Source organism: Gasterosteus aculeatus, chromosome 6 (assembly GCF_964276395.1).
Source record: "Gasterosteus aculeatus chromosome 6, fGasAcu3.hap1.1, whole genome shotgun sequence".
NCBI lineage: Eukaryota > Metazoa > Chordata > Actinopteri > Perciformes > Gasterosteidae > Gasterosteus > Gasterosteus aculeatus.
This window is the reverse complement of record NC_135693.1, coordinates 16,748,761-16,761,453: the sequence shown is the minus strand read 5'-3', so window position 1 is coordinate 16,761,453 and position 12,693 is coordinate 16,748,761. Positions and strand designations below refer to the sequence as shown.

Sequence of the window (12,693 nt, the reverse complement as noted above, 5' to 3'; positions counted from 1 at the left end):
ATCTATCTAGATCTAGATCTAGGCTACCTAGATAGATAGATCTAGCTAGCTACCTAGGTAGATCTAGATAGCAATCTTGATAGATCTAGATAGCGATCTAGATAGCAATCTAGATAGATTTAGATAGCGAGCTAGTTAGCAATCTAGATAGCGATCTAGATAGATCTAGATAGCAATCTTGATAGATCTAGATAGCAATCTTGATAGATCTAGATAGCAATCTAGATAGAAATCTAGTTGATCTAGATAGCGATCTAGAGGGCAATCTTGATAGATCTAGATAGATAGCTCTAGATAACTTTCTCGATCAATCTAGATAGATCTATCTAGATAGCGACCTACATCTATCTAGCTAGCTAGATCTAGATCACTAGATAGATCTAGGTAGCGATCTAGATAGCAATCTAGTTGATCTAGATAGCGATCTAGATAGCAATCTTGATAGATCTAGATAGATAGCTCTAGATAACTTTCTCGATCAATCTAGATAGATCTATCTAGATAGCGACCTAGATCTATCTAGCTAGATCTAGATAGCAATCTAGATAGATCTAGATGCGATCTAGATAGCAATCTAGATAGCAATCTAGATAGATAGCTAGATCTATCTAGATCTAGATCTAGGCTACCTAGATAGATAGATCTAGCTAGCTACCTAGGTAGATCTAGATAGCAATCTTGATAGATCTAGATAGCGATCTATATAGCAATCTAGATAGATTTAGATAGCGAGCTAGTTAGCAATCTAGATAGCGATCTAGATAGATCTAGATAGATCTATCTAGATAGCGACCTACATCTATCTAGCTAGCTAGATCTGTATCACTAGATAGATCTAGATAGCGATCTAGATAGATCTAGATAGCAATCTTGATAGATCTAGATAGCAATCTTGATAGATCTAGATAGCGATCTAGATAGAAATCTAGTTGATCTAGATAGCGATCTAGAGGGCAATCTTGATAGATCTAGATAGATAGCTCTAGATAACTTTCTCGATCGATCTATATCTATCTAGATAGATGTAGATCTATCAAGATAGCAATCTTGATAGATCTAGATAGATCTAGATAGCAATCTTGATAGATCTAGATAGCAATCTTGATAGATCTAGATAGCGATCTAGATAGAAATCTAGTTGATCTAGATAGCGATCTAGAGGTTAATCTTGATAGATCTAGATAGATAGCTCTAGATAACTTTCTCGATCAATCTAGATAGATCTATCTAGATAGCGACCTAGATCTATCTAGCTAGATCTATATAGCGATCTAGATAGCAATCTAGATAGATCTAGATAGCGATCTAGATAGCAATCTAGATAGCAATCTTGATAGATCTAGATAGCGAGCTAGTTAGCAATCTAGATAGCGATCTAGATAGATCTAGATAGCAATCTTGATAGATCTAGATAGCGATCTAGATAGCAATCTAGATAGCGATCTAGATAGATCTAGATAGCAATCTTGATAGATCTAGATAGCGATCTAGATAGCAATCTAGATAGCAATCTAGATAGCGATCTAGATAGATCTAGAGGGCAATCTTGATAGATCTAGATAGATAGCTCTAGATAGCTTTCCCGATCAATCTAGATAGATGTATCTAGATTGCTATCTAGATCTATCTAGCTAGCTAGATCTGGATCACTAGATAGATCTAGATAGCAAGCTAGTTAGCAATCTAGATAGCAATCTAGATAGATCTAGATGCGATCTAGATAGAAAACTAGATAGATAGCTAGATCTATCTAGATCTAGCTAGCTAGCTATATCTAGATCGCTAGATAGATCTAGCAATCTAGATAGATCTATCTAGATAGCGACCTAGATCTAGATAGCAATCTAGATAGATCTAGATAACGATCTAGATAGATCTAGATGGCGAAGTTGATCGATAGCGATTTAGATCTATCTAGGTAGATCTAGATAGATAGATCTAGATGGATAGATAGATCTAGATCTAGGTCGCTATCTAGTTATATCTCGATCGCTATCTAGATCTATCTATCTTTCTAGATCAATCTATCTAGATATATCTCACTTTCTAGATCTATCTATCTTTCTAGATCGCTATCTAGATCTATCTATCTCTATCTAGATCTATATCGCTATCTATCTATCTATCTATATAAGTAAATAAGGGTTTTACAGTGAAAAGCTTTAATGGTAAATTATAACAGTAACAATATTTATCAGGAAAATTTGTTGGAGAGAAAGGGTATATTGTGAACCCTATTTATTTTATTTCCATTTATGTGTCAAATATCGATAGCAAACCTCTTTTGACATCAATAAAAATGACTCACTTTTATTAAATCTATCAAAAACATTGGATTTATTAACATCGCGAGAAAAATCTGGTGCCTTAGGTGCATTAAAAACACGTTAATTCTAGCTCTAATCCTTGAGCGATTAAGAAGCAGGAGATGTTATCAGAAGCTCCCTCTTTAACTACTGTTCTCTGGGAACAAACTGGAGCTTCACTGGCTGCACTTGCTGGGCCTTCCAGTCAAACTCCAATGGAATCTAAAGGGGAAAAACAAATGCAAGATGAGGGACATGACGACGGAGTACCGTGACCGTCTGCATGAATGTCTGTGTGCTGCCATCGTACCATGGTGTCTTTGCACGTCTCCACGTTGTAGCTCTGCAGGAGACGGACGAGGACCGTCTTCATGGTGAGGACAGCGTAGCGCATCCCGACGCAGTTGCGTGGGCCGAGGCCGAACGGCATGTACGCGTACGGGTTCACCTCCTCCCCGCTCTCCTTGCTGAACCTTGAGGCGGGATTGTCCTGTCAGAGGTTACACGTTCTCTCACTCTCAAAATGAAAGCGAGGCGCAGGTTTACCTCTCGGGCCTGAAGAGCTCCGGTGAGCTCCAGAAGCGCGGGTCCATGTGCAACAAGTGAACCGGAATGCCCACCAGGGTGTCTTTGGGGATGGTGAGGCCGTGAACCTGGGTGGTTTTCTTGCACACCCTCTCGAGCCGAGGCGCGGTGGGGATCAAACGCTGTGACTCCAAAAGGACCTGGTCAAGATACTGCAGACCGAGCAGGTCCTCGTAGCGGATTGGAGCCTACGGACAGAGGAAAAAAGAGGCGCGGGTCAGCAGGACGTGCAATGTCAGCTACTGAAAGGTTTGTTATCTATGGCAACGAATCACATGATGAAAATACATTTCTCGAGATGTTGGCATCGATTTCTTCCTGCAGGGTCCGCATGGCATCAGGGTTGGTGGCCAGGTTGTAGAGGAGGAAGTTGAGAGTGGTGCTGGTGGTCTCATAGCCGCCAAAGATGAAAATTAAAGCCTGAGAAAGGATCTCGTGCTCAGTCAAACCTACGACAAAATAATAAGTGTTAGCAAGACTTTGACGTTTATCTTCACGTGTAAAATCGGCGGTGCATTTGCTCTTAAGTTAAAAGAAATAATAGTAGTCAGTTTTAAGATCCAAATGAGTTTTATAAATAGGATTTAGCAAACGTACCTTTGCTCGGCTGATCCTCTTCACTCTTTATGTCCGTATCTGGTATCTCGTTCTGAATCATCACCTGCAGGAAGTCCGCTCGTGTCTGGATCCGCAAACAGAACATTCGGCACAAATTGGAGAGTGTTATCAATCGTTCTATTTGACTCTTGTGAGCGAGAGATTTGTTTTATTCTTTGCAGCATTTCTTTTCCCTCTCAGTACAGATGAAATGCTCACAGATTCGTCTTCCCCATGCTGGTGTTTGAAGTGCTTGATGACGTCGTAGAAATAATCCACACTGACTCTATCCAGCATCTCGAGTTTCAGGAGTCTCAGCAGACGGGCGCCGAAGGGAAAAACCACTGGAGGGAAACCAAAGGGTTGTTTTTATCACATTATGGCTACTCGTGATTCCAAAACACCGACATGATTCAATGATCTCAGCACAGGTGAAAGGGAGAACGTACTTAGTATAATGACAGGCCACATTTTGATGTTAAGGATGTTCTTGACATGAACATTCAGCGGGTCGTCTGGATTGTTTATGGAGTTTGCCTCAACACTGAAGGACGCGCTGGTCACAAAGTCCAAGCTGTAAGGGGCCATGAACCTAAGCAGAAAAAAGAGGTGGTTTCTTTGAGGAATTAACATAAAAAGCTTCCGTTTTTAGATCATTTTATGACAATATGAATGGATAACCCTTCTTGGTCTCAGTTGACCTAGATTTCTTTGTCTTTTTTATGCCTTTTTTTTAGCTCGATGACCTTTTTACAAGGAACTTGTGCACACATCTTGAGCGGTGCTTTTGTGTGATTATTTTTGCAGAAAATAAATAGATGAGATTAGATAGAAAAGATCAGAGTATCAGCCGACTAAGAAGCTCTGTTATGGAGGACGGCTCTTCAACGTCATGATATGCCGGCACAAAGCAGATTAACAACATACTGTTTGACATCGATTGGCACCGAATGCATTCCTCCAAGTTTTTTGGTGAGTCGGTCTGCATAGCGAGCGATGATGGGAAAAACCTTCAAAGGAAAACAACCAGGTATGCTTCAGGGTGCAGCCGCCCTCTTGACCTTCTTGCAACATGAGCCGTTTACTCACTCACCTCCTTTCACAGGTCACAAAAACCAAGGGAACCAACCTGTTTCAATCTCCCACTGGTGAAGCATGGTGATAGAGAGGTCCGAATTCTCTTCCACCGTTCGTCTTTAGCTGCTGTGATTGCATCACCCATAGGTCCCGGCACGGCATTTTCCTGTGAGCGGGACATCAATCACACAGTTTAGACTGTTGTATGGAAACTTTTGTCCTGCCTATTATGTTCGACGCAATAATGTGACTTCCTGTGGCGAAGCTGAGTTATAATACGGAAAGAAAAGTTTAAGAAAAGGTTTCTTAATGCAGATGTCAATATGTGTAATACAGTTGCACGTGAGGCCTGGTGTAATCCTCAGGCTTAAATCTCTGACTCACTGTGGAGGATATTACAGTGCATCCGGAAAGTATTGACAGTGCTTCACTTTTCCCACATTTTGTTATGTTACCGCCTTATTCCAAAATGGATTAAATTCATTATTTTCCTCAACATTCTACACACAACAACCCATAATGACAAAGTAAAAACTGTTTTTTGCAAATCTGTTAAAAATAAAAGAACGAAAACATAACATGTAGATAAATATTCACAGCCTTTGCCATGACACTCAAAATTTTGTTCAGGTGCATCCTGTTTCCAGTGATCATCCTTGAGATCTACAACTCGATTGGAGTCCACCTGTGCTAAATTCAGTTGATTGGACATGATTGAGAAAGGCACACACCTGTCTATGTAAGGTATCACAGTTGACAGTGCATATCAGAGCATAAACCAAGCCATGAAGTCTAAGGAATTATCTGTAGACCGCCGAGACAGAATTGTATCGAGGCACAGATCTGGCGAAGGGTACAGAAAGATTTCTGCAGCATAGAAAGTCCCAATGAGCACAGTGGCCTCCATCATCCGGAAATGGAAGAAGTTTGGAACCACCAGGGCTCTTCCTAGAGTTGGCCGCCCAGCCAGACAGCGATCGGGGGAAAAGGGCCATTGTCAGGGAGGTGACCAGGAACCCGATGGTCACTCTGACAGAGCTCCAACGTTGTTCTATGAAGAGAGGAGAACCTTCCTGAAGGACAACCATCTCTGCAGCACTCCACAAATCAGGCCTGTTTGGTAGAGTGGCCAGACGGAAGCCACTCCTCAGTAAAAAGCACATGACAGCCCGCCTGGAGTTTGCAAAAAAGCACCTGAAGGACTCTCAGACCATGAGAAACAAAATTCTCTGGTCTGATGAAACAGAGATGGAACTCTTTGGCCTGAATGCCAAGCGTCATGTCTGGAGGAAACCAGGCACTGCTCATCACCTGGCCAATACCATCCCTACAGTGAACTATGGTGGTGGCAGCATCATGCTGTGGGGATGTTTTTCAGCGGGAGGAACTGGTTCAGTCAGGATTGAGGGAAAGATGAATGCAGTAATGTACAGAGACATCCTCGATGAAAACATGCTCCAAAGCGCTCTGGACCTCAGACTGGGGCGACGGTTAATCTTCCAACAGGACAACAACCCGAAGCACACAGCCAAGATAACAAAGGAGTGGCTTCGGGACAACTCTGTGAATGTCCTTGAGTGGCCCAGCCAGAGCCCTGACTTGAACCCGATTGAACATCTCTGGAGAGATCTGAAAATGGCTGTGCACCGACGTTCCCCATCCAACCTGATGGAACTTGAGAGGTTCTGCAAAGAAGAATGGGAGAAACTGCCCAGAAATCGATGTTCCACGCTTGTGGAATCATACACAAGAAGACTTTCCATTTTGGAATAAGACTGTAACATATCAAAATGTGGAAAAAGTGAAGCGCTGTCAATACTTTCCGGATGCACTGTACAACAAAACCAAACGTTCTTTTGACTTGACTGAGGCATAATTGGCAGCCTTTTCTCCCCTTACGGTTCAGCAAATAATAAGTTTGAGCTTTGCCTGATGAGATGGATATAGTAGTAACCCTTTCCTAACCATATGGGTCCCAGGACAGACCATTTGCCAAACCATTAAAAGTATCGTTCTCTCCTTTTTAATCTGTCTTTCTGGTATTCTTGCATCGTTGCAGAGAAGCAGTGTTTCTACAAGGACCTTAATAGTGTTGTTTTATTGAATAAACAGCAAATCAAAGTGCATGAATTATAGAAAAACTGACTAAATATTACAATGTCACTTAACGTGATGTTCAACATGCAGCGAGATGAGTCTCTCACCCTGCGGTTGGTAAACACAGAGTAGCACTCCTTCACCATCACAGTTTTAATGATCTCAGGGTCTGCCACCATCAGAACTGGTAGTCGTGCATCAAAGTTCCTGCACAGGACAAAACAATGTTACAGATCAGTCAATAATAAAACATTAACAAGTTGAAAAGCTCAAAGGCTGGATTAAATATACAACGGTCACAACTTTTGCAAATTCCTCCAAGGAGAGAAATAACAATCCTTCAGCACATTTTCCTTTCACAATGAACTACTTTTACTCAATAATAAACAACACACTTGTGACCAGGGGCCTGTTTCAGAAAGGAGGTTAAGTGAAAACTCTGAGTATGTTAACCCTGAAATGAGGGAAACTCTGAGTTTTCTGTTTCAGAATGGGAGGTATGTTAAACCTGAGAAAGCAGAGTAAGTCAAGCATGTTTCAGAAAGAGAGGTAACTTATACTCAGAGTCAGTTACCATGGCAACTTACTCTGTGAACCTAACCTGGTCGGGAGCAGGTTTTCTTCGGGAAACCCAGAGTTTATTTCGTCTCCTCCCCCTTTTTAAAGAGGAAGTGGTATTTAATCACCTCATTCATTCTTTCGGTATTCATTCATTGCGCACATTTCAGTCACGCAGAGCGCATCAAATCGACACTGGATGCTATTTAGTTATTTATATGTCAAATGTTTGTAAAGTCAGGTAGACTACAACCATGATATGTTCAAGCCTTACCTGATTGAATTATGTTTTTATATTTCATTTTCAGCTGCTGCCATGTTCTTTTAATGCCTGCAGGATTGCACCTACATGAAAATTAAAATTAGGTTGAATAACACACTGTTCTTCCAGTTTCACTTCTGATATTATAACAGTTGGGCAAGTCACTTATATTACTAACTACAACTGGCTTCTTCAACAGTGTAATTAGATTAATGTAATAATGACTATCTCTAGAAAGTATTGGTCTACTTATTACTAATTACTTTCTAAATCCCATATCAACCTCAACCACTTGAACAATACAAGGAGAGACAAGAAACTGCACTTTTAATGCTTTCAAATAAACATTATACAATTGCATGAATTATTCTTAAAAAAAATATATCTTTTAAAATTTGATGTTAAATCCACTATTGTTTTATACAGAATTGCTTTATAGTTTATGCAGCATTTAATGCAATTACATCAGATTTTACTTTAAATCACGGAATTAAATTACAGTTTTTAGATTACATAGAAATTAATTACACACAACACTGTATAACAGTAATTCAAATGTAAACTTACGCATTGACTCGAGCAGCTATTTTCTCCCAAGCTAACTCTCTGTCCTTCGCCGCTGCAGCCGTGTTGCTTTTTTTTTTAAATATATGTTCGTACTCTCCATATGCTTGCATAAGCACATCCAGTTCTGCTGGTGAAAAATATGAAGACCTCTTTTTGTCTGACGCTGTTGCCATGGTGACTCGTAATATCTGCGCTCCATTGATAATGGCTTTTTATAGTTGTGGTGCACGCGCTCAACTCAGAGTAGGTCAACTCAGAGTTGATTGAACTAACTCATTTCAGCTGTTCTGTAACCGAAAACTCAGAGTTTCCCATCTCAGGGTAAGTCAACTCAGAGTTCAAGTTTTAACTCAGAGTTGGTTGAACCTCCTTATTGAAACAGGCCCCTGTAAGAGGAAGAAAGGGGAGACAACAACAACAACAACAACAACAACTCACCCCCAGACGTCCCCGTACTTGGCCTGGCATTCACGGTCAAAACTGAGCCATCCCTGCAAGGAATTTCACAAGAACGTCGACTAAGTGGTCAAAGACACAAAGCTGGATGGATAAACCAATCATCTCATCACCATCCTCGCTATAGGTTGTGGTTGTGGTTTGTTCACGTGACATTACCTTTCTGAAATGTAGAAATGTTCCAATAAACGGCAATGGTCTTGGACCCTTAATCCCCAGGTTTTTGAAAAACCTATATGGCCAAATGCCATACCTGTATGATTAAAGAGAGATTATGGAGTTATGTAACGTTACACGGCTCCGTCAATCAAAACCGAGTAGATACTATACTCACAGAATTAAGAGGGTGAAGAAGAGAGCCAGCAAAGTCCAGCTGGTTGCTGGAAACCAGTCAAACAGAAACATGTTGACTTCCCGCAGCAGGCTGGACGCAAACTGTCCAATATGAGGACGGACGCTGAGAGACAGACCGAATATAAACACGCGGAGGTGGGAGGAGCGCAGAGGGAGGTCCAACAAGGACACAGTGTTTATGGAGGAACGAGTCCAGGGTGCGGCTCTTTATTCCCCACCTGAGGAGAGATGTCCTTATAAGTTCACAGTGCTGTTGTTCCGATTTAAAAGCAATAATCCTCCACCCATCAACTAATTTAGCCTAATAAGCTATAGCTATAGTCATAGTTAGAAAGCAAGGTAAGAAACAAAAGAGTGGCTAAAGAGTAGGCTATTAGGGTGTAATGAGTATTTAATGATGCCCTTTCTAGCTGCCCTTGGTCTGCTGCGTTAGCCCGCAGCTAAGCTAGCATAACATTGTAAACATTACAAACTCAAATCAGCCTTCCGCTCGCACGGACACGCGACACATGAACACATTAACTCTCATTAACTAAGGTTCATATGTTGACTTAAGCATATACAGTGTTGGTGTAGAGCGAGAAGAGAACGGGACCCAGGACGGAACCCTGAGGAACTCCAATTACATTACATTACATTACATGTAATTTAGCGGACGCTTTTATCCAAAGCGACGTACAATAAGTGCATTCAACCATAGGGTACAAACTCAAAAGAACAAGAAACAAGAAAGTGCAATTTCCTCAAATAAGCCAATTTACAATTTGCTATAGATGAGTGACGTTACAAGTACAATTTAAGTGCTACAATTTGTTAGTCTTTAGTCGAGGTAGAGTCTGAAGAGGTGTGTCTTTAGTTTGCGGCGGAAGATGTGAAGGCTCTCTGCGGTCCTGATGTCTTCAGAGAGCTCGTTCCACCATTTCGGCGCAAGGACAGCAAATAGTCGAGATCTAGTCGAGTGTTTTGCTCTCAGTGAGGGAGGGACGAGTAGTTTTGCAGATGCAGAGCGGAGAGTGCGGGTTGGGATGTAGGGTTTGACCATGTCCTGGATGTAAGCTGGACCCGATCCATTCACAGCATGGTACGTGAGCACCAATGTTTTGAACTGGATGCGGGCGGCCACCGGTAGCCAGTGAAGAGAGCGGAGGAGTGGAGTAGTGTGGGAGAATTTCGGAAGGTTGAAGACCAGTCGAGCTGCTGCATTCTGAATGAGCTGCAGAGGTCGAATGGCAGTGGCAGGGAGACCAGCCAGGAGGGAGTTGCAGTAGTCCAGGCGGGAGATGAAAAGAGCCTGAATCAGTACCTGCGCTGCCTTCTGAGTGAGAAGGGGACGTATTCTAAGATCGCGTTGTCGCGGTGATGTTGGGAGTCTGGGAGAGTTGGCTGTCGAGTGTGACGCCGAGGTTCTTAGCGGTCAAAGTAGGCGTTAGTACGGAGTTTCCAAAGTTGACTGTCAGGTCCTGGGTAAGCAAATCTTTTCCGGGAAAGAGAAGTAGTTTAGTCTTGTCGGGGTTGATTTTCAGATGGTGGGCGCACATCCACTGAGAGATGTCAGTTAGACAGGCAGAGTCAGCCAATAGTAAGAGGACAAGGTTCCGACACAGATCCTCGCCAGGTTACCCAGTAGGTGCGGCCGTCGAGGTAGGACGTGAGAAGGGAGAGAGCAGAGCCTGAGACACTAAGTTCCTGAAGGGAGGAAATAAGGATCTGGTGATTGACTGTGTCAAATGCAGCAGAGAGGTCCAGAAGGATGAGGACAGAGGAGAGAGGGGTGGCTCTAGCAGTGTGGAGTTGCTCTGAGACAGCAAGGAGAGCAGTCTCTCTGAGGGTAGGTTTCTTCAGGAGAGGGTTAACTCTTGCCTCCTTCAGAGAATTGGGAAAACAGCCAGATAACAGAGCATTGTTGATGAGATAGGTGAGGAAAGGAAGAAGGTCAGGTGCGATAGATTGTAGAAGATGGGATGGAATGGGGTCAAGAGGGAAGGTGGTCGGACGGGCAGAGGTTACTAGGGTAAGAATTAGGTTAGGAGACAGGGGGGTGAAAGAGGAGAGTGAGGGCGATAGAGGTGAAGTCAGTGGGATGCAAGAAGTAGGATGTGGGTTTGAGAAAGAGGAGCATATGTCAGCTATTTTCTTGGTAAACTAGTTGACAAAGTTACCCGGAAGAAGGGGGGAGGGGGGAGGAGGACTAGGGGGTTCGAGGAGGTTGGAGAAGATCGAAAATAGTTTTTTGGGGTTAGAAAATTAGGATTTGATTTTGGATTGGTAGAAAGAGCTTTTGGCAGCAGAGATAGAAGCAGAAAAAGAGGAGAGAAGAGATTGAAATTCAAGCAGGTCATCAGGTCGTTTATATTTACACCATCTCCTTTCCGATGCTTGCATGGTGGCTCTCATGGCACGCACCGGTTGAGACAGCCACGGAGCCGGAGGGGATTTGCCAGTCCGTCATGTCGTAAGAGGGCAGAGAGAGTCTAGAGAGGAGGAAAGAGTTGAGAGGAAAGTCTCAGCAGCAGCAGCGTTCGGATGCAAGAGTGACAAGGAGTCAGTAGAAGGGAGAGCTGATAGAACAGTGGATGCCAGGGAGGAGGGAGAGAGGGAGCGAATATTGCGACGAACAGGTACAGAGTCAGTCAATGGGGCAGGGTCGTTAGTTATAGAGAGTGGGAGAGAGTAAGAGATGAAGAAGTGGTCAGACACATGAAGTGGAGTTACAGAGAGGTTAGTGGTAGAGCAGTTTCTTGTGAAGATGTAATCAAGGTGTTTGCCGGCTTTGTGAGTAGGAGGGGAGGGACTGAGTGACAGAGCGAAAGAAGAAAGTAGGTGTAAGAGGTCAGATGACTTCTCTGTCTGGATGTTGAAGTCACCCAGGAGGATGAGCAGAGGGCCATTTTCAGGGAAGTTGGACAGGAGAATGTCCAGTTCTTCCAAGAAATGACCCAAGGAGCCTGGCGGACGGTAAAGGACAACAATGGTTAATTGCACCGGGTGAGTAACTGTTACAGCATGGAATTCGAAAGACAGTGGGGTGGATGGTGGAAGAGGGTAAAGAGAAAAGCTCCATTTGGGTGAAATGAGTAGACCTGTGCCACCACCCCTACCAGTGGGCCTGGGTGTGTGGCTGAAGTAGAAGGCGGAGGAGAGAGCGGCTGCGGTGGATGTGTTCTCAGGTGTGATCCAGGTCTCGGTGAGAGCGAGGAAGTCAAACGACTGCTGGATAGCGAAGCCGGAGATGAAGTCCGCCTTGCGAGTAGCTGACTGGCAGTTCCAGAGGCCTCCTGTGACGAGGTGCTGGACATGTGTGGAGCGGGTGGGATAGGTGAGAGAGGAGAGGTTACGATAGAGAGCTAGCACGAGGCCTGTAGTGTCTGCCGGAAGGGATTCGAACAGGTACGGGTAAAGGGGTCAAACACATTATTGAAAGCAGCAGAAGAAGGCGCCGCATTCAGCCGCCCCGAAGACTCCCACGAAAGACTCCCTAGTCTTTGTCCTGCTCGTCTTGACTCCCACGAAAGACTCCCTAGTCTTTGTCCTGCTCGTCTTCGTGCTGCGAGGACAAGCTTTTCACTCGACCTCTAGTTAAATACTCCCTCGTTAGTGGGACTCGGCTACGGCAGCGCTGACCACTCCCCCGTCATTTAGGAGACAAAAGGTCGATTGGCCTCGACAGAAACTCCTCAAAATGCAAAACACCAATTGCTTGACACCCTAATCAGTAAACAATCACCATGTGGTGTTTTGAGAGACTGAGACTTTAAGGATTCAAGTCTTATTTGATTCAGAAGAGAAGGCAAACCAGACTTAGATCAGGTCAAACCTAGCAGAGTTAGGAGGGCA

General features: G+C 43.5%; 1 protein-coding gene across 1 annotated transcript; it reads right to left on the bottom strand.

Annotated features, from left to right (window-relative positions):
- Positions 1 to 2,203: 2,203 nt before the first annotated feature.
- On the bottom strand, positions 2,204 to 9,114 carry LOC144409499 (cytochrome P450 3A30-like). The gene is made up of 13 exons (XM_078104774.1): positions 8,840 to 9,114; positions 8,665 to 8,758; positions 8,488 to 8,540; positions 6,770 to 6,869; positions 4,618 to 4,731; positions 4,416 to 4,498; positions 3,938 to 4,080; positions 3,708 to 3,832; positions 3,489 to 3,573; positions 3,180 to 3,340; positions 2,853 to 3,079; positions 2,617 to 2,779; positions 2,204 to 2,528 (listed from the first exon to the last, which is right to left on the bottom strand). Exons 1-13 carry the CDS (start codon positions 8,908 to 8,910, stop codon positions 2,454 to 2,456), a joined length of 1,494 nt encoding a protein of 497 aa, XP_077960900.1. The 5' UTR covers positions 8,911 to 9,114; the 3' UTR covers positions 2,204 to 2,453.
- Positions 9,115 to 12,693: the final 3,579 nt, after the last annotated feature.